This window comes from Oncorhynchus masou, chromosome 29 (genome assembly GCF_036934945.1).
Source record: "Oncorhynchus masou masou isolate Uvic2021 chromosome 29, UVic_Omas_1.1, whole genome shotgun sequence".
NCBI classification, from domain to species: Eukaryota; Metazoa; Chordata; class Actinopteri; order Salmoniformes; family Salmonidae; genus Oncorhynchus; species Oncorhynchus masou.
This window is the reverse complement of record NC_088240.1, coordinates 84158378-84179920: the sequence shown is the minus strand read 5'-3', so window position 1 is coordinate 84179920 and position 21543 is coordinate 84158378. Positions and strand designations below refer to the sequence as shown.

Genomic DNA, 21543 nt, shown 5'->3' with positions numbered 1-21543 from the left:
CAGAACCCTATGGGGATCGTTCTGAGTTTACAGCAAGGCCAGATGATTCGACCCATCACCCTCCTCTCTGGTAATTTTGTAACTTTATATCTTTCATTTCAGCATCTTTATCCAGTGCTGTTTTCACAGAGCTACAATAGACATACAGGGGTCCCAATGGTATAGTAACACCATTTTGTTAACAGCCCTCTCTCTCCTATGGTAGGACCTGGAGGGCAGTTCTTTGCTCCGTCTATGGGGATGCCTCAGGTTGTGACCCAGCCTGCACAGATTAGGCCCACTGCTGGCCCCAGTGGTGTTTTACGGCAGGCGGTGCCCAGCACCTTTGCCACTATGCAAATCCCTGCCACCCTCACCATCCGCGGGTCCAGTCACGCCCCCTCACCACCACGGCTAGCACCATGGGCACCCGGCCCACTCTACTCAACACTTCCTCACAGCCTCAGATTTGTAAATTCTTATTTTATGGGTGGGTCTAAATTCAATGAAGTACAGCTTTTGTATCTAAGGTGACATCTGTTGAACATCCCCTGCTTTCCTTTGTGCTATAGTGAAATGGAACCAAGTCCCAGTCGCTCTCCAATCGCAGCTTCTGCAGATCGTCAAGAGCAACAGCCAGGCCAATGTACCCGTGGCCACGCCCCTGACACAGGGCAACACCAAAGGTACAGTAATTACATCCATATCAGATCTATTGCTCATTATCATATTCCCTCGCTGGTTCGAAGTGTAAAAATGTCGCTGAACAGAACATCGGGCAAATGTTTCCCTGTTCTGTTTGTTTTACAGTTGATCGGGAGGTGAAGATATGCCCCCGATGTGGAGCCCAATTCAAAATGCAAGAAGCCCTTCAAGGACATATGTGTGTAAGAAGCTTAATCATATGCACCATAGAACATTCCAGATATTAAAATATGAACATTCAACACTAGTAATGATGAGAATGATGGCAATTTAAACTGTATTGAATTCCTCCCTCCCAGTTCTGCTGTCCAGACCTGGTTATTACTGCTGGGCCTTCCAGCAGCAGTGGCACTCAGAACCCCCTGCCAGAACTGGCTCCCAGCTCCAACCCAGACCCTCCGCCTAAGGTGGTTATGCTAGTGGATGATTTCTACTATGGCCACTTCGCGGGCCAACAGTCCCTGGTCGACAGCCAGCCCACGAAGCTGAACTATTCCTTCAAATGTGTCATCTGTCCCAAGAGGTCCAATAGCAACATTAGGTGAGGATGGGGTCCCCTGCTCCAGATACACACACACAGTATGTACACATACAGGCTGACCATAAATTGATTTGAAATGACAACATTTAGGGGTAGAAGTATCAATCAAATGTTTGCATGTGATATATTGCCACAAAAGTATCTGGACCACTTATTCAAGTGTTAGAACTATGCAAATGCAAATCTCAATTGATGGAAGGATGTTAACTGTGTGTGTGTGTGTGTGTGTTGTGCTTGGCAGGCTGATGGACCACATGAAGCAGCACCCAGAGATGACTAAATGGGTGGACCAGCTGACCTCCTGCCAGCACTGCTTCCGCCAGTTCTCTACCAGCGCCCAGCTCCAGTACCATGTGGAGAATGCCCACGGGCCCACTCAGTCTTCCAGTACGCCCTTCACATTACCATACTTACATATTCACCTGTTGTTAAATATGCATCCTGTGAGATATATTTTCTTATGATTAAACTAAGTTGCATTTGATGGAGGATTTGTGATTTGTTTTCTCTATTGAACGTGCAGCTTGTTGTAAGATCTGTGAGTGGGCGTTTGAGAGTGAGCCTGTGTTCCTGCATCACATGAAGAACACCCACAAACCAGGAGAGATGCCCTATATTTGCCAGGTTGGTAACCTTTCACTTCCAGGTAAACAGGATAGAATAAATGCTGACCTTTCCATTTCCTTTCAGAACCACACCTTCCTGAAGTCCCATCCCTTCTTCTTTTCAAGGTGTGTCGATACCGGTCTTCTTTCTTTTCTGATGTGTACAACCACTTCTGTACCAATCATGCAAAGACATGCAACCAGCTGTGTGTCTACTGCCTGAAGGTGTTCAAGAGTCCCAACTCCTACCAGCAGCATTACATACGACACCAGGTAGAGGAACAACCCAGGCCCATTACATGTTATGTCATTTAGCAGAACAATTTACAGTAGTGAGTGCATACATTTTCTCATACTGGTCCCCTGTGGGAATCAAACCCACAACCCTGGTGTTGCAAGTCCCATGCTCTACCAACTAAGCCACACAGGACCATAAAAAAGTAAGGATCGTTCCCAATGGTTGTAAAGAATTTACTTAAAGGAAGTTATTTTCTTAAAGTGCAAAAAAGTATTTATGGCCTGGTTTCCCACACTCATATTATACCTAGTCTTAGATTAAACACCAATCTCAACAGAGAATCTTCATTGTAAGTGTGTATTTAGTCCAGGACTAGGATTAATCTGGGCCTGGGAAACCGGTCCCATATGTTTTATAAAGGCAGTGATACTGCAAAGTAGGCGTTGCAAGAAAAAGTGTTTCGTAAACTCTTGTACAAAGACAAAAAGAGATCACAATTTCTTCTGCAGTTTATGTATAGCCCTGAAACGCTGAACCCAACTCTTGATTTTTCAGGCCAGTAGAGCGAGTCACTGCAACAAGTGCCGTTTGCAGTTCCTCTCTGCCACGGACAGGATGGAGCACAAAACCCACAGCCACAGGACCTTCCGCAAACCCAAGCAGCTGGAGGGGCTCCAACCTGGGACTAAAGTGAGTTGATGAACAGCTTCATTTCACTGATTAGACCTTCTCTTACTTGTGCCACAAAGTGGCATCATCCACAGAGAAATGTCTTGCCACTTTATCTATACTCTGAGTAGAAAAGGTGCTTTCTGCTATTCCCATAGGAGAACCTTTGAAGAACCTTTTTTGGTTCCATGTAGAATCGCCTAGAAACCCTTAGAGGGTTCAACATGGAACCCAAAATAAGGGTTCTACATGGAACCCAAAAGGGGTCTCCTATGGGGATAGCTGAAAAACCCTTTTGGAACCCTTTTTTCTAAGCGTAGAGATTCAGGCAATTTATTTGTTGGACAGAACAACGGTTAACCAAAAAGAAATGCATGTCCTAGATCAAGAAGGAGTTATATTTGTATAGGTATAGTATTCATAAGTAAAATGGGGTTAAACACTGTGTTCTATTCTTGTCTGTGTACTTAGGTGACCATCAGGGCATATTCCCACCACAAGGGACAGTTGCCCAAGAATGTACCTCTGGCCTATAAGACAACAGGCCCCACTCCTCAGGCGGGCCAGACCTACACACACATACAGCATCAGTCCAGACCACCTCCACAAACAACCAGAACCACCATGAGGAAATCCATCAAGCAGTTGGACCTGCTCACCAAGTTTCAGAAACGGAGGTGAGTAATAGTCATATTGTTGTACATGGAGCGACTACAAATCCCAGGAGCTCTTCTATCATTCATCTCAGACTTAGTTTTTGATTGAGAAGTGTGACAGTAGCACTAGCTTGCCCTCTGAGAGCATGTATAAACATAATCATCATTTGGTGGGTGTTTGTTATTTTTCACACATGTACATGTGTGTATTAATATGTGTGTGTGAGTTGGAAATACGTTTTTTTGTTGCTTATCCCAACTCCCCTGAAACACCCTTGGAGGGTTGGCTCACGGCCAGGGTGATGTATAAACACATATATTATGGCTGAAGTGTCTGACCTCTGTGTGACCTCTACAGTGTGTCTCTAGTCAAGCAGCGGTGCATGGAGTGCAGCTCAGACGTACCCAGCTTCCCCGACCACTACCCCACCTTCGTCCACTGTGCCGTGTGCCCCTACAGCACCTGCTGTTCGCGCTCCTACGCAGACCACATGATTACGTGGGTCAAGCTTCAATATACATAATGTTTTATTAGTCAAAGAAACAATGGTTCATTCATTGATCATAGATGACTTGGACAGTTTGATAGTGTTCATTTGTCTTGTTGCAGAAATCATGCACCACGTATGAAAACCAACCGGGTCCCCCTGCACAAGCGGCCCCCCCCTTGGTAATGGACACCTTTTCCGCTGGGTTTTTGGTCTTTTTTGCCTTGCCAGTTACTAGGGACACGTTCCAACCCTCTTTCCCTCTGTTCCACACAGCTATTTGAAGCTGCGGTGTGAGCTCTGTGACTTCAGCTCTCAGACAGGGGACCTTATGGCCAAGCACCTGGCCCAGGACCCAAGTCACGGCTCCAGCACCTGTACACCAAACGGTAGGTGTCTTCAAGCTCCCCACAGAACTCCAAACAGATAGCCTTTGCATGTCAGTTTTACCATGGAAGGAGAGAGATGCTTTATTTTTGCAGTTTAGAAAATGTTTTGAAATTGCTAGCACACTTTATAAAGTGTATACTACTACGTACAATGCATAAGCATTTATACATTAACATTTATACACCATTAATCTTATTCATTAAATGTACTATAACGTAGAACCAGGATGGCAACACCCTAACAAAATGTGCCAGCAAAAGAGCCCCATGATTTGACATATCTAGTTGTGGTGGGTTGCTGTCCTTATTTGCTTTGTTGTTTAACTTGGCCTGATGCCAAATGTTTTGTTGCACAAAGTGTTGAGCTTTTCTCCCCTTGTGAACACTGAAAGACATGGTAGGATTATTGTACAGTGAGAGACATGGTTCACACCAGATATTGTACAGTGAGACATGGTTCACAGCAGATATTGTACAGTGAGAGACATGGTTCACACCAGATATTGTACAGTGAGAGACATGGTTCACACCAGATATTGTACAGTGAGAGACATGGTTCACACCAGATATTGTACAGTGAGAGACATGGTTCACACCAGATATTGTACAGTGAGAGACATGGTTCACACCAGATATTGTACAGTGAGAGACATGTTTCACACCAGATATTGTACAGTGAGAGACATGTTTCACACCAGATATTGTACAGTGAGAGACATGGTTCACACCAGATATTGTACAGTGAGACATGGTTCACACCAGATATTGTACAGTGAGAGACATGGTTCACACCAGATATTGTACAGTGAGAGACATGGTTCACACCAGATATTGTACAGTGAGACATGGTTCACACCAGATATTGTACAGTGAGACATGGTTCACACCAGATATTGTACAGTGAGACATGGTTCACAACAGATATTGTACAGTGAGAGACATGGTTCACACCAGATATTGTACAGTGAGACATGGTTCACACCAGATATTGTACAGTGAGACATGGTTCACACCAGATATTGTACAGTGAGACATGGTTCACACCAGATATTGTACAGTGAGAGACATGGTTCACACCAGATATTGTACAGTGAGAGACATGGTTCACACCAGATATTGTACAGTGAGAGACATGGTTCACACCAGATATTGTACAGTGAGACATGGTTCACACCAGATATTGTACAGTGAGAGACATGGTTCACACCAGATATTGTACAGTGAGAGACATGGTTCACACCAGATATTGTACAGTGAGACATGGTTCACACCAGATATTGTACAGTGAGACATGGTTCACACCAGATATTGTACAGTGAGAGACATGGTTCACACCAGATATTGTACAGTGAGAGACATGGTGAGAGACATGTTTCACACCAGATATTGTACAGTGAGACATGGTTCACACCAGATATTGTACAGTGAGACATGGTTCACAACAGATATTGTACAGTGAGAGACATGGTTCACACCAGATATTGTACAGTGAGACATGGTTCACACCAGATATTGTACAGTGAGAGACATGGTTCACACCAGATATTGTACAGTGAGAGACATGGTTCACACCAGATATTGTACAGTGAGAGACATGGTTCACACCAGATATTGTACAGTGAGAGACATGGTTCACACCAGATATTGTACAGTGAGAGACATGGTTCACACCAGATATTGTACAGTGAGAGACATGGTTCACACCAGATATTGTACAGTGAGAGACATGGTTCAAACCAGATATTGTACAGTGAGAGACATGGTTCACACCAGATATTGTACAGTGAGAGACATGGTTCACACCAGATATTGTACAGTGAGACATGGTTCACACCAGATATTGTACAGTGAGAGACATGGTTCACACCAGATATTGTGGAGTGCCCATCAAATCCCCTCATATAGGACACCAGAAGGGGCCTTCAATCATAAATATTTGTTAGATCTATATTGGTTAGAACAAGGCCTTATGTTCTGGTCATGCGGTCGCACTAAAGCTATTGGCCCTACCAAATGTAAAACTATTTTTACAAACTTGTAAATACAAAAAAAATGAAATGGTGAGCGAGTATAGGGTGTGTGTGTGTGTGTGTGTGTGTGTGTGTGTGTGTGTGTGTGTCTCTACAGAAATGTGGCAAAAGATGAACCACACACTTATTCACAACCACACACAACAGGTGTTTGTTACCACACATTCCCCTTCTCTTCATTAATGAGGTCAAAGAACTCTACATGGCGGCATCCCATGTTGCTCGTTCACACACTATCATCAACTAGATTCAGCCACGTGACCATTTTAGTTTTTCTTGGGGGATGGTCAGGGGGCCAAAACATAATGAGTCTAAAAATGACCCAAGTGCAGAGGAGTAATGTCTTACCAAGGAGACAGTCTGCATACCAATCTGTTTTCCTCTGCCGTTTAGGTTGTTTTCAGACTACTGGCCAGTTGTGAAGGTGTTATATTTTTCCCTGTTCTCATTCTATACACATGGTGTTGTAAAAGTGGACTTGGCTGACATAAGAAATGGCCCAGGGTGTTTATAAAAGAAAAGTTGTCAACTTGGCTCTGTGGAGCAGAAGACTAACTGTTGTTCCTGTGATCCCCTTCCCTCCCCCACAGAGTCTCTGGAGTCTGACATTGAGTTCTGCCAAGAGGAGGAGGACAAATCCAGGGGGGGTGTGGAAGTGGGGAGGTCTGAATGGGCGTTAATGGAGAACTGGAGAGAACCTCTGCTGAGAGGCACCAACTCCGCAACCATCCTCAACTTCACAGAGAGCTGCGGTCCTCGCCAGTCCTTAAACAAAAACAGCGACGCTGTCGACTACTTCAACCTGCTCTTCCCGTACTCGCTCATGGAGCTCATCGCCAACGAGACCAACGCCAAGGCCAAGACCTGCCAGTTTCTTGGGCAGCGTGACCCGGACTGGGTCCCTGTTGCCGCTCACGAGATCAAGGGCTTCATAGGTCTCAGTATCCTCATGGGCCTTCAGAGCCTCCCAGAGCCTGCCAACTACTGGTCCTGGCAGCACTACGACAACTGCCACACCTTCTTCAGGGCCATGTCCATCAAGCGCTTCCAGCAGATCTCCAACAACATCTGGATGGGTAGTCTGCTCACCTCCATGGAGGAGGAGGAGGAGGGGGAGGGCAGTGGCAGCGACAGGCTGCGTCTCTTCAGACCTATGCTGAGCATCCTTGGCGACTCCATGTGGGAAGCCTACCAACCCAACCGGTGCCTGGCCATCGACCGGGCCCTGCTGCCCAGCCTGGAGACGGAGGCCGGCCAAGCCAAAGGGAACCCCAAGGCCCAACCAGGGGTGTGGCTGCTGTGTGACTCCAAGTCGGGCTACTGCCACCGACTGCTCATCCACATGGGGAGGGAGAAGGAGAATGAGCTGGGGTTCAGTGTAGTTCCCCCCTTAGTGGAGGGACTCCAGCAGAAACACCACCAGCTCTTCCTGGGTAGCTCACTGGCCTCTGCCCCTCTCATGCAGAAGCTCTTGGACCAGGGCATTTACGCCTCCAGCTCCTTTCCTCCACCAAGCCCCATCCTCCCCAGGGAGCTGTGGGAGCAGGGTCAGCTGGAGAAGCCTGGGGACTTCCTGCAGAGGCAGTTGGGTCCCCTGCTGGCCACCCGCTGGAAAGACACCAAGGAGATGGGCTGCCTGTCCACCAACGCCAGGCCGGGGCAGCCAGACACAGTGTGGAGGAAGTCTCAAACAAAAGTGGGCGAACTCAGCCCCATCGAGCGGCCCTTAGCCTTCCGACTTCTGCAGGAGAATATGCGAGGAGTGGACATCTGCAAACAGCTGCTTGCCTGCAACCCTCTAGGAGGGCTGCCACTAGACAAGCACTGGCGCAGTCTCTTCTGGTTCCTGGTCAACCTGAGCATAGTCAACGCCTTCATAGTGCTGCGGGAGAGCCGCAAAGAGAACCCACCGTCATGGGTGCAGGGCGGACTCTTTACCCAGGCAAACTTTCGAAAGCGCTTAGGGCACCAGCTAGCCAAGTGTGCAGAGAGACAAGCACGCATCCACTCTGAGAATAAAGAGGGACTAGTGAGCGTGCGAGAGGTTGCCCTGCAAGGCAATCCAAATAAACTAAGGCACAGATTGGTTAAACTCACCGCCAAGACCAAGAGATGCAAGAACTGCAATCTGAAGAACCTGCGCCATGAGAGCGTGTTTGGATGCATCGTTTGCAAAGCCAACCTGTGCAAGCAGCCCAGCTGCTTCTGGGAGTATCATGGTTTCTCACCCCACCACTCAGGTCAATCATTTATTTGATGTTTTGTAGATGCACACACAATAATATCATCTCTTGTGATACCAAAACACATACAGTATATAATCAATTCAAGACTAGCTTCATCTCTATGAGTATACAAGCGTCAAAAACATTGTCTGTGACTGCTTGACTGGGGAACTGTGAAGGATGACATTAATAATACATTATGATAGGGAAAACAAAGTCTACATAGTTCAACCTGAAACAGAAATGTTTGTTGTAACACTTACATTTAGCTGCGTGCTCTTTCTTTTCACATCTAAATCTCTTATCCTCTCTCTCTCTTTTTTTTTTAACAGGCTCCCCTAATGTTGGATTCATCATGGAGGACATGAGGTACTTTACGAGACACACTCCAGCCGTTTCACACAATTTACTCCCCCCAAAATATTGTGATTAATTGAGATGTTTTATCTGTCATGCCTCAAATACCACTCATCTTTCTTTCCTGCAGAAACACCACGGGAGCAGACCGCTTTGACGACAGCAGCGAGTGGGGTCCATTAGGGCCGGAGAGTGACCTGGACGAGACAATGGCCCCAGTGGAGGACATGGGCTCAGACACAGACAATGAAGAAATGGAGGTTGAAGGTCTTGGCAAGGACGTTGATGAAATTGTTAATGAAGGGGAGTCTAAACAGCAGCCTGCCGTATCTGATCCTCCCGTCACCCCTCCGACAGTACGCCCGGTGGTAAAAGAACGAGAGGACACCCTCTCTGTGCGTCTGCTGAGGATAGTGCTGTTCGCTCTGTGCTGCGGGGAACATCAAGCCGCCAAGCAGCTATCCACCCAGTCCAATCTCATCCGGGCCTGGCTGAAGAACAAGGAGAAGCAGCTGGAACGTGATGGCCGGGGACCCGGCAAGGGAGAGGCGGTGGAGCGCATGGTGGAGTGGGTCATGGCCCAGCGAGAGCAGCAGCTGCCACTCAATGAGAAGAACCTTTTTCAGAGGGCTTCTGAGATCCACAGCCAGGACGGTCACAGCAGCGCCTTCCGCATCTCTTACGACTGGGCTGTGAGCTTCATGCTGCAGCATAGCCTTGGCTGGCAGGCTGTTGGGCGGACTGCCACGGTCAGCTGCCGCTTGCCACGCTCCATGGAGGACAACGCTAACTCCTTCACCAAGTTCACCCGCAAGCACATCCAGGCCCACGATCTGCCCCACACAGGCATAGCTGCCATGGACGAGCTGTCTGTCTTTGTAGACATTGAGGCGCTTGCAGATCCAGCCAAAGTGGATAAAGAAGAGGCTCTCCAGCTGGTGGGAACCAGGGAACCTCTGGTCACCATCTATCTTTCAGCGCTGGCCGATGGCACCATGCTACGCACCCTGGTCCTAATCAAGGGGCAGCTCCCCAAGATGCAGGGCACAGGCCTCCCCAACTCTGTCCTGCTGGAGGCCAAGTTGGAGGGATTCACCAGGGACGAGGAGTTGGCACTGTGGGAGTCTCAGGTGTGGCGCCAACATATGCTGGACCAGAACAGGAGTACCAAAGGCATGCTGATCCTGGACGGCCACCGTGGACACGTGTCTAAGGACTTCTTGACCAGCCTTGGTGCCACTGGCACCCTTCCGGCCGTGGTCCCCGCTGGCTGCACCTGCCGCCTCCAGCCCCTGGAGATGTGCCTGCGGCCCGTGCTGCAGAGCTTCTTGCTGGCCCGCTGGGCCCGGCTGGCTGCCGAGGGTGGGGCAGCAGGGGCCACACACAAAGACCTAGTGCAGCTGCTAGTGGCCTGGCTAGTGGAGGCCTTGTCCTACCTAGAGGAACAGCCTGATCTGCTGCGACAGTCCTTCCACCTTACTGACTTGGTCCCTGGGCAGCGGGACCAGGAAATAACTAAGACTCTGGCAGAGACTCAGTCAGAGCTGATGAGTACTCTCAGAGAGGCCCTGCTAGGTCCTGAGGTTCTGGAGCCAGAGTCACCAGCAGAGTTCAAGCAGGAAGACAGCAGGGGTACAGAGGACATGGAGGCTGGAGAAGAGAGGGTAGATGAGAAGCAAGAGACTGGAGAAGAGAGGGTAGATGAGAATCAAGAGACTGGAGAAGAGAGGGTAGATGAGGAGCAAGAGGCTGGAGAAGAGAGGGTAGATGAGGAGCAAGAGGTTAAAGAAAGGAAGGTAGATGAAGAGCAGGAAAGTGAAGAAGGGACATTAGATGAGAATCACAAGGTAGCTATAGAAATGGACACAACAAAGGATAACATCTTGGAAAAGGGAGAAGAAGAGATGGAGCCGCTGCCAGAGAGCCAGGAGGGTCCCATGAGGAGGTCTCCCCCTCTTAGTCCTTCCCTTTCACAAACTCTGAGTTGAATACTTCGGTCCAACTCAAGAACATCTGCCGTGTTGCCTTAGGCCACACAGCCTGTGGGTCTTCCCTGCAAATGGCCACAGAAGACTACAGTGCATACTGTTAAAGTACAATTGGTCAACCTTTTTTTATGCCATCAGTGTGAGGAAACTGAGTGGGGATCCCTTGTTTGACTTGACAGGTTCTATGTTTTGCTTTAATGAACACTATGAAGCACAACAGACTGGATCCAAACTCCATCAACCGTAAGGCATGTTCTTGTGGTGTTAGAAATCAAATCTAAACAGATCATCAACTGGACACAAAACATTTTAAGGTGCTATACTGTACATTAATGCATTCTTAATTCAGTTTGAGAATATTTACTATGCATTGTTTAGTATTTTCTAAAAGTTCAATGCCTTTTTGACAGATTGGTGTTGGTTTACAAATTTGCCCCCAACTTTTTCTTCCTTATCCCTTATTGCACTCAAATGACTTTACATACATTCTTTCCTTACCTTGAAAGTAGCCTAATCTATGGGCTAGAGAAACTCAGCCATATTGCTAGAAGGCTAGTAATGACGGCATACAGCTATATAGAGTATTCTATTTATCTTAAGGACTTATAAACAAATGTGATTTGGGTGAACTACCATGTTCTCTTTCCTGTGACTGTCAGATTGTAGTACTGAGGAAGGGTTGACAAGCTTGAGAAATGTTGGGAATGTTGAATTCCTTATGGAGTTACATAATATCGAATGCATTTTGCAGATGTCCAATATGTTCTTTAACAAGTATCTGAACTGTACCTCATTTGTCACAGTCATGGACACACAGAGATTGAATTAAATTCATCCTTTCTTTTCTGACTTGTCTTTGGTCTGCTCAATACTTCCAAAGGGACATGGGGGATATTGAAATCGTGACAACCTCAGTCCTGAAGATTCTGAATTTCTTGTAAGAATTTTTTTTCCTGCATTTGATTAGGCGTGAGAGGCACAATCTGGGATATTTCCTGCAGCTCAGTGGTCATTTTGATTAATGACATAGCCTACCCTTACAATTCTTGATCAAATAGAACTTAAAAAATGTTTTATGGGTTTGTACAATTATCTATCATATCATACGGCCTAATTCAAAATAGAAGTTTTTAATACTCTACTGTTTCTGTTTTTGATGTAATTTCAGTCTGTAATGTATATCTTCAAAATATGATTAAAAAAGCAGTCAATCTTTTATAGATTAAGTCCTTACATTCATAGCTGCGTCTCATTTGAAATAGGTTGTTTTTGTCTACGGACTGAAACACAATATTGGTAAAACTCCAGATTGTGGCTTTAATCTCACATTTCCTGATGTCGAGTTACGCAAGAGATGACCCCTTGACTCAGTCTAAGTAAGAAGGCAGCACGAGTTTAATAGACCGTATATCTAATCAGTATGGACCATAGGAAATAAACTAACACAACACTTTAAACTGCATATTTATTTTATAGTGCAGAACATGTTACCTTGCTTTGCGCCAGAAACGTGTCAGCTAAATGTTATGTTGCCATCAAAGCACTTGACGAAACCGGTTGTAGAAAGTCTTATCAAACTGTAACAGAGGGCAGGACAATCGTGCAGGGGTATCTCTTTTTCATATATTAATGGATGAGTACATTTGGCATCGCCCTGTGCCCCGGTTGAGTGGGGTTTACATATTTTAGATCATGCCATTGTCTAGTGGTCACAAAACGTAATCTCCACCGCCGGGGCACCGGGCCATGCAAAACGAAATGCACTCGATACTTATTTCTACGTGCAACGTTATGCTGCCATAAACACTCCCCTTTCTTCCCCTCAAGTCATTTACCCTACAAAACCTGCCAACCATTCCTCCACTCTTATATCGGCTGAAAGAATTTATAGAAAGGCTGGATCCCTGTGGAGACCTTGGACGAATAAAGTCTGCGGGATGGGTTAGTCCAATCTTCCTGCTTTTTCACTCATTTTCGTAGCTTTTCGGAAATCTGTCAAACACGTTGAAATGGGTAATGACGAAGTTAATGATTGAACGTGGACTAGAACATAATGCTAACCACCTCCATAGTGTCAACTTTTCATTAGTAATTTAACTTAGAGCTGGATGTGTTATTGTGTTATATAAATGCATATTTGAGTAAGACAACCAATGAAATATGTCCAAAACGAAAATAAGTGTGAGTAATTCCGCACGTCCGTGCGGCAGTTCTTGTTGAAAATATGTGAATCCGAATTCCATTGCGGAGTAATTCAGTTAGTTTAACCGACAATTACGTTTACAAATGTGTTCACATATTGACACTCGTGCATTGCCTCACACATGCAAAAGGACTGTATGAAATGGAAGTTACAGCGACGTCTCAATTAGATTTAATCATGTAATGTTTCTCTTATTAACTGCTTGCTATGTTTTACTATAGGATACTTTGTCTTTCACACACCGTTTTGAATGAATAAAGTCAAAAGTGGTTTCAGCATGGACCTAAACACCTGGTCACACAATTGCATAGGTTTGGTGGTTTAAATCAGTGATTCCTAGTACCCCTGGTTGGGAAACACTGGTCTAAATGATGCAGCCACCAGACTGCCTGCTTCACATTGCGTAAGTAGCTATTTATTCTCGTGTGCAGTGACGGGAAATTGGGGGGTTGGGGTTCAGTGTGAAAGGTTTCTTGCTCTTGTGCTTGTTGCCTTGTTCATCTTAAATGATCCACTTTATCATGATGCTTCAGCAGAACCACAAACAACCTTCTATGCATTATTACATTTTAATTTCTACAATTAAATGAAAATGTCATTTTGACGGTGAGACAAGCCTATTTTCATAACAGAGAATTTGGTAGATCCATCAATGATGCAAGAGGCTCATCCACGTTTCTTTGGACCTGCAACAGTCAAACCCATTAAATGAACGGAAGCTGAACTTTTGCTAGGAAATGTTGGACTGGAGACTAGTTTCCTGGAAGATTGCTTGATATCTGCTGTGGTTTCCACATGTTTTTTTTCTCTTCACTATTGTTTCTCAGCTGCAACAACGGTTTAGGCCAAAACCATTGTTTGCCAAGTGCAAGGAAAAAGGCACAGCTTTGATCATGACAAAAGCAATGGTTTATTCCAAGTAAAGGCAGCACTAAATTATGGCAGGATTTGGTACAATGCCAAAGACAACCAGCACTCTGGATCAGCAGAGTCCTAAATTCCACAGATATACATAGAGATGTCATTATCTCACTTTGCTTTAGCAACAGTAGCCTTACCATTCATGCTAATGAAGCTTATTTGAAATCTATACAGTCTCAGAACCATTGTTGTCTAGACCAAGTCACCATAAGAGTTTAGGACCCTGAGATGGGCTTTAACCACTGTTGTTCTGTACTCAGAAAACTGGATGCAGTTTAACACAGTGCCATCTGTTTTGTTACTAAAGCACCTTATACCACTGCGACCTGTATGCTCTAGTCGGCTGGCCCTCGCTACATATTCGTTGCTAGACCCACTGGCTCCAGGTCATCTACAAGTCCATGCTAGGTAAAGCTCCACCTTATCTCAGTTCACTGGTCACTATGGCAACACCCACCCGTAGCACGCGCTCCAGCAGGTGTATCTCACTGATCATCCCTAAAGAAAACACCTCATTTGGCTGCCTTTCGTTCCAGTTTTCTGCTGCCTGTGACTGGAACGAATTGCAAAAATCGCTGAAGTTGGAGACTTTATCTCCCTCACCAACTTCAAACATCTGCGATCTGAGCAACTAACCAATCGCTGCAGCTGTACATAGTCTATCGGTAAATAGCCCACCCAATTTATCTACCTCATCCCCATACTGTTTATTTATTTACTTTTCTGCTCTTTTGCACACCAGTATCTCTACCTGTACATGACCATCTGATCATTTATCACTCCAGTGTTAATCAGCAAAATTTTAATTATTTGCCTACCTCCTCATGCCTTTTGCACGCAATGTATATAGACTTTTTTTTCCTACTGTGTTATTGACTTGTTAATTGTTTACTCCATGTGTAACTCTGTGTTGTCTGTTCACACTGCTATGCTTTATCTTGGCCAGGTCGCAGTTGTAAATGAGAACTGGTTCTCAACTAGCCTACCTGGTTAAATAAAGGTGAAATAAAAATAGCAAAACAAAATCATGGTTACTGACCCAACCCTGTCAGTCTCTTGTGAATCCATGTCTGCACTGTTGACTTGAGTGGATTGCTATTATTCTGTAAATCAAGACATATGATTAGGGAGCAGGAACTCTCAGTGGGGTGTTGGCACCATAGTGGGAATGTCTGTGTTTTTTTTGGTTAAATATTACACACACAATTGGCCTAAAAATAGTTAACACTTATCTGTACATGTCTATATGACCTTGATAAATAATGTTATGATTCTGATGTATTAATGAACAGAATCTGCACACTGATATACTCAACAGTGCTCTGTTTATTTATTTTGACCCTAGGGTCAAACATTGGCTGGGGAAATAAACAGTGCATTTTGGACCATGTTGTGCAGATTTGATTTGTTCTCTAACATTCACAATCATAACATTGCATTACAGGTTTGTACAGTAAAAGTGCATTTATCTACGATTCTGATGGCCGCCAGTAACAGCATCCTTGGGAAAGGAAGACAAAGTGGACAAATGAATGTCTCTTTTCACACTCATTCTGCAGCAGTTTTAAAACAAAAAGTATGAAAAGTGTGTCTACATGACTTACCTGTGATGAAACTTCTAGGTCATTTTAAACATATGCCCAACAACTGTATGACGAATGCATATGACTTATAGGTGTGACAGTTCTGTGGTTACCTGCCATAGACGTTCAGCAGTAATAGGAAACACAGAGATTGCTGTGTGTGGTAGTAAAGTTATTTTGAGCTCTCTATGAAAAAGACAATTGCTGTTTGTTTTTTCAGCAACTAAATGCACAGGCTGTGGACCTGGCTACAAAAGCCCACTGGATGCCATGAAGGGTGAGTGTCGTTTTCTGGGAAAGACAAGCTTAGCTCACCCATGCGTTTTAGGAGGGATTGACATTAAGGTCTACAGGGCACTTGCCCATTGGACAAGTTGGGACTAAAAAAAAATTATTATTATTTTTTTTGCTCCATGAGTTTGTCAGTTGCATGAAAATATTTACATGCACAAATGCCATAAATTGTCTATTTTACTGAAACATTGGGAGGAACCAGACATCAGTTGTAGGCTACTGGAATTCTTTGTGGTTTGATTCTTTGGGCTTTGTTTGGTTATATTCAGTAAAATAAAACCACCTCCCCCGATGGGGAAACCACAGGGCACTCTCCTTACCCGACTGGTCAGTTGACTAGGAAATAGTGCAACCCTTAATATCAATCCCTCTTTGGGATTTGCCTTTGTCATGGTCCTTGTTCTTGTGGTCAAGGAGGAGTGAATGACAGTAGTGCCTCCTGAAATCTTGTTTTTGAAGGTCCACGTGAGGAGATTGTGTACCTGCCCTGCATTTATCGCAACACTGGAATCCAAAAACCAGACTACCTTGCCACTGTCGACGTGGACCCCAAGTCTCCTACTTATTGTCAGGTACTGCTGATCTACATCAAACAACCACTGCCTTGCTTTTGATTTCACACCTGTCTTCATTAGTCACAGTGGTCGGTAGTTTAAATACTGAAGAGATGACAGTATTATACATGACCTTTGACCTTGTGGATTAAAGAGTGACCTGGTAATGTTTGCACCTACAGGTCATCCACAGACTGCCCATGCCCAACCTGAATGACGAGCTACACCACTCTGGTTGGAACGCCTGCAGCAGCTGTTTTGGCGACTCATCCAAGAAGCGCAACCGACTTATCCTGCCCTCGCTCATCTCCTCCCGGGTCTACATAGTGGACACTGGGACAGACCCCCGCGCGCCACAGATGCACAAGGTAAAGGGTCACCCTTCTACAGCAGGTGATTGATTATAGTGATACTACAGTACTCGATGACCATGTTGCACAGCTGTTATGCAACTTTTTTTTTCAGAACCTCAACACATGAAACAGACACATCAAATCCAGTCAACACCACGCAATGTCATACAAGGAGCTCCAGCACACAACGAATCAAAAACAGACAATTGAATGTACAGATTTGGTCAAGCCTCCTACCCATCTCTCACCAACAGCCCAATATGCATCATTTGTTTTGTAAAGGAAAGTGTCCTTCCCATGCAGGTCGTAATCTGATTTAAACCAAAGGATTGTTTCCTCACAGATTGTGGAGCCCACAGATATCTTCTGGAAGACTGGCCTGGCCAACCCCCACACCACACACTGTCTGGGCAGTGGCCAGATTATGATCAGCAGCATAGGAGATCCATCTGGCAATGGGAAAGGTAGGAGGAGACAACACGCTGCAGTAGGGGGACAGACAGTGTGTTCTGGGTAAAAGAAAGCAGACCATACCTGATGCTTCTCTCCTTGTCCTCAGCCTCATACAATGTATGTGACCTTGAAAAACTTTACTTTGTATCATAAGGATAGGGATGAATAAAACACGCCTATATTTAAGCAATAAGGCCGGAGGGGGTGTTGTATATGGCCAATATAACATGGCTAAGGGCTATTCTTAGTCATGATGCAACGTGGAGTGCCTGGATACAGCCCTTAGCCGTGGTATATTGGCCAAATGCCAAAAACCCCTGAGGTGCCAAATTGCTATTATAAACCGGTTACAATACGTAATTAGAACAATACAAATAAATGGTTTGTTATACCTGTTGTATACGGTCTGATATACCATAGCTTTCAGCCAGTCAGCATTTAGGGATGGAACCACCCAGTTTATAATAAGGGACTAAGGCTCTACAATCAACAATGATAAAGGATAGTGGGCGGGGCAAGGGAGTGTCATTTAGGCAAGTTAATGTTCATTTGGATTAGATGACTGATGCAGGATGTGTTTCTCTCAGGTGGCTTTATCTTGCTGGATGGTAAAACGTTCGAGGTGGTTGGTAACTGGGAGCTGCCTGGTGAGGCGGCACCTTTTGGTTATGACTTCTGGTACCAACCCCGCCACAATGTCATGATGAGCACCGAATGGGGAGCGCCCAAAGCCCTCGCCTACGGTTTCAACCTGGACCATGTCAAAGAAGGTGTGTAAATGATACATGAGGTGATACATGTGTTTTGTATTACACTTGTTGAGTAGAGAGAAATGTTTCAATGCTGCTGTTCTGTCTGCAGGTCTCTATGGATCGAAGATCCACGTGTGGGACTGGACCACTCACAAGCGGCTACAGTCCCTGGACCTGGGGGAGGAGGGCGCCATTCCTCTGGAGATCCGCTTCCTCCACGATCCCGCCGCCACGGAGGGCTACGTCGGCTGTGCACTCCAAGGAACCGTCTTCCGTTTCTCCAGGACACCAGTGAGCAAAACATTCATGCATAGGAAAAAATAGAATAACATGTCTGATCTCTTGCTTTTGTTTTTGGCTGAGTGTCTTACAAAATGGTACTGTCTCAACAGAAAGGAGAATGGGCTGCTGAGAAGGTTATCCACGTCCCCAGTAAGAAAGTGGAGGGATGGGCTTTGCCAGTGATGCCAAGTGAGTGTGTGTCTGGGAAAATGTTGATGGGAGAGTACTGCAGATTAGGGATACATTGAACACTTCCAGTACATATTGAACATTTGGAATTTGGTGTTTCTACCTGTTCCATAATCAAATGGAAATGCCAAATTAAATGGGGTTTTCCTGAATTTGATGTGTGATCTGTTCATCTTAGGTCTGATCACAGATATTCTGATCTCCCTGGACGACCGCTTCCTATACTTCAGTAACTGGCTGCATGGAGACATACGACAGTATGACATCACAAACAGGAGGAACCCACGTCTGGCTGGCCAGGTGACATCACAAGTTTACAACATGGCTGATTTTATTTTAAACCCACCAAAAATGTTTCAGCTTACAGGCAATGGTCTTGGACAGAGAAGTATTAAACTGGACAAGTGCATATGTTCTTTTTTTTATGTGGATACTTAAATGAATCATCTTCATCGGTCTGCCTATGTGATGCGTATCTGTGTTAGGGTCAAGCAAGTGGCCTCCTACATTTACATGTTGGTCATCTAGCAGACGCTCTTATCCAGAGCGACTTACTCAGTTCATTCAACTTAAGGTAGCTAGGTAGGACAGTCTCCTGAAATTGTTAGTTGTCCACTGACTGTGTTCACGTCTCCCTGTGTATTCAGCTTTTCTTGGGAGGGAGCATCCTAAACGATGGCCCTGTCAAAGTACTGGAGGATCCAGAGAATCAGAGCCAACCACCCCCACGCATAATCAAGGTGTGTAAGAATAACAATCTATGCCCAAACTCACTTCACACACACACTGGCAGAATGTCTGCAGTAGGTCTGCAGTAGGTGTTTAGGTTGTTTGTAAGGTGCAGACAACGACTTGTGTGTACATGTGATCCACCCCAGGGGAAGAGGATCCCAGGGAGCCCCCAGATGTTGCAGCTCAGTCTGGATGGAAAGAGACTGTATGTCACCACCTCTCTCTACAGTGGCTGGGACAAGCAGTTCTACCCGGAAATGATCAAGTGAGGACCTGTTCATCGGTCTAAGATTTTTCTATTACTCAGTGGCGTAAAGTACTTAAGTAAAAATACTTTAAAGTACTACTTAAGTAGATAGTATATTTAAAATCAAATACTTTTACTCAAGTAGTATTTTTCAGGGTGACTTATTTATTATGAAGCTATCTTTTTACTCAATTATTACAATTTCCCACCACTTTACATACATGTGGTCAATGCACATGACGGGAACAGGTTTGTTGTAAGCTATCAAAACGTGGATTTGTATGCTATCGCTCTTATAAGTGTTATTCAATATCATGGGCTGCTTCAATAAGATGTTTTGAACACCAATAGCTAGAAACACTATCAAATGGAATACTTGACTCTTTCTTATTTTCCCTTGTCTGTTTCTCTCTTTGCCCTAGGGAGGGTTCTGTTATGATGCAGATTGACGTGAACACAGCCAATGGTGGCCTCGAGGTGAATGAGAACTTCCTGGTCGACTTTGGGAAAGAGCCCAATGGCCCGGCCTTGGCCCACGAGCTACGATACCCTGGGGGAGACTGCACCTCTGACATCTGGCTGTAAAGTTACACAGGAGGCCCCAGTTTCCCCCCTCTCATTCCCATCATACTTTACATAGACTTCATGTAACTCATTAGTTGGGAACGGGTGGGGAAGGAGGCATACACTCGAGCCTCATGTCTGATAATGCTGCCTATTCATTCCATGCTGCTTTGCTTTTAATGCATAATTGTGCCTTAAGTCATTATCTCGTCTATGGACCAAATGTTCTTTGTTACTTCCAATGCCAGTGGTGAAACTGAGGTTTAAAAAAAATAAACAAATTCTAACATGGAATTCATAGACTAACATCTGATGGCTACGTACTGCTTTAAGAATATGAAGACGTTCTAATTTTCATCATTCCTTAATGGCCTGAGTGTGTGTGTTCAGCAGGGTTGAATGAATCTGTATGTCTGGATTATTGTTTACTCTTAATTTAATAGTAAAATAGATGGGTGTAGTGAAACATGTTGTTTTACAGGGTTAGCCATAGTAGTACAGTGACCCTATAGTAAATTAGGGTTAAGTGACTTGCTCAAATGCACAACAGGTTTTTCACCTTGTCGGCGCAGGTATTTAAACCAGCAACCTTTCAGTTTGTTACTGGCCCAAAGCTCTAACTACCTCTAACCACCAGTCTACCAATTCTGCTACATTAATAATGGTTTACATAATTATTATATAGTTCAGTTGATTTAAATACTCATTGACAACATGTTCATTTGCAATATATTAATGGTTTTAAATAATACATTGAATAAATGTACTGCATATTCCTACAAGTTTATAGAATGATAATACAGTGCCTTGCGAAAGTATTCGGCCCCCTTGAACTTTGACCTTTTGCCACATTTCAGGCTTCAAACATAAAGATATAAAACTGTGTTTTTTTTGTGAAGAATCAACAACAAGTGGGACACAATCATGAAGTGGAACGACATTTATTGGATATTTCAAACTTTTTTAACAAATCAAAAAACTGAAAAATTGGGCATGCAAAATTATTCAGCCCCTTTACTTTCAGTGCAGCAAACTCTCTCCAGAAGTTCAGTGAGGATCTCTGAATGATCCAATGTTGACCTAAATGACTAATGATAAATACAATCCACCTGTGTGTAATCAAGTCTCCGTATAAATGCACCTGCACTGTGATAGTCTCAGAGGTCCGTTAAAAGCGCAGAGAGCATCATGAAGAACAAGGAACAGACCAGGCAGGTTCGAGATACTGTTGTGAAGGAGTTTAAAGTCGGATTTGGATACAAAAAGATTTCCCAAGCTTTAAACATCCCAAGGCACACTGTGCAAGTGATAATATTGAAATGGAAGGAGTATCAGACCACTGCAAATCTACCAAGACCTGGCCGTCCCTCAAACTTTCAGCTCATATAAGGAGAAGACTGATCAGAGATGCAGCCAAGAGGCCCATGATCACTCTGGATGAACTGCAGAGATCTACAGCTGAGGTGGGAGACTCTGTCCATAGGACAACAATCAGTCGTATATTGCACAAATCTGGCCTTTATGGAAGAGTGGCAAGAAGAAAGAC

General features: G+C 44.8%; 2 protein-coding genes across 4 annotated transcripts; both read left to right on the top strand.

Annotated features, from left to right (window-relative positions):
* Positions 1-300: 300 nt before the first annotated feature.
* pogzb (pogo transposable element derived with ZNF domain b) lies at positions 301-11719 on the top strand. 2 transcript variants are annotated; one of them, XM_064946635.1, is made up of 15 exons: positions 301-450; positions 552-665; positions 790-866; positions 984-1225; positions 1467-1612; positions 1749-1849; positions 1957-2103; positions 2624-2758; positions 3209-3414; positions 3752-3892; positions 4004-4063; positions 4158-4270; positions 6891-8540; positions 8858-8894; positions 9013-11719. In XM_064946635.1, the coding sequence occupies exons 1-15, from the start codon at positions 402-404 to the stop codon at positions 10868-10870; spliced, it is 5076 nt and encodes a 1691-aa protein (XP_064802707.1). In that variant the 5' UTR covers positions 301-401; the 3' UTR covers positions 10871-11719. The 2 variants fall into 2 exon arrangements, with proteins under 2 accessions (XP_064802707.1, XP_064802708.1); XM_064946636.1 differs by lacking the exon at positions 301-450 and having other exon boundaries at positions 574-665; positions 790-862.
* Positions 11720-12696: 977 nt separating this feature from the next.
* Positions 12697-20305, top strand: selenbp1 (selenium binding protein 1). Of its 2 annotated transcripts, none has more exons than XM_064946633.1 (12): positions 12697-12811; positions 15798-15854; positions 16331-16443; positions 16608-16793; positions 17122-17242; positions 17819-18001; positions 18093-18274; positions 18376-18454; positions 18633-18754; positions 19102-19194; positions 19333-19451; positions 19856-20305. In XM_064946633.1, the coding sequence occupies exons 1-12, from the start codon at positions 12808-12810 to the stop codon at positions 20016-20018; spliced, it is 1422 nt and encodes a 473-aa protein (XP_064802705.1). In that variant the 5' UTR covers positions 12697-12807; the 3' UTR covers positions 20019-20305. The 2 variants fall into 2 exon arrangements, with proteins under 2 accessions (XP_064802705.1, XP_064802706.1); XM_064946634.1 differs by lacking the exon at positions 12697-12811 and adding an exon at positions 14544-14659.
* The last annotated feature ends 1238 nt before the right edge of the window (positions 20306-21543 follow it).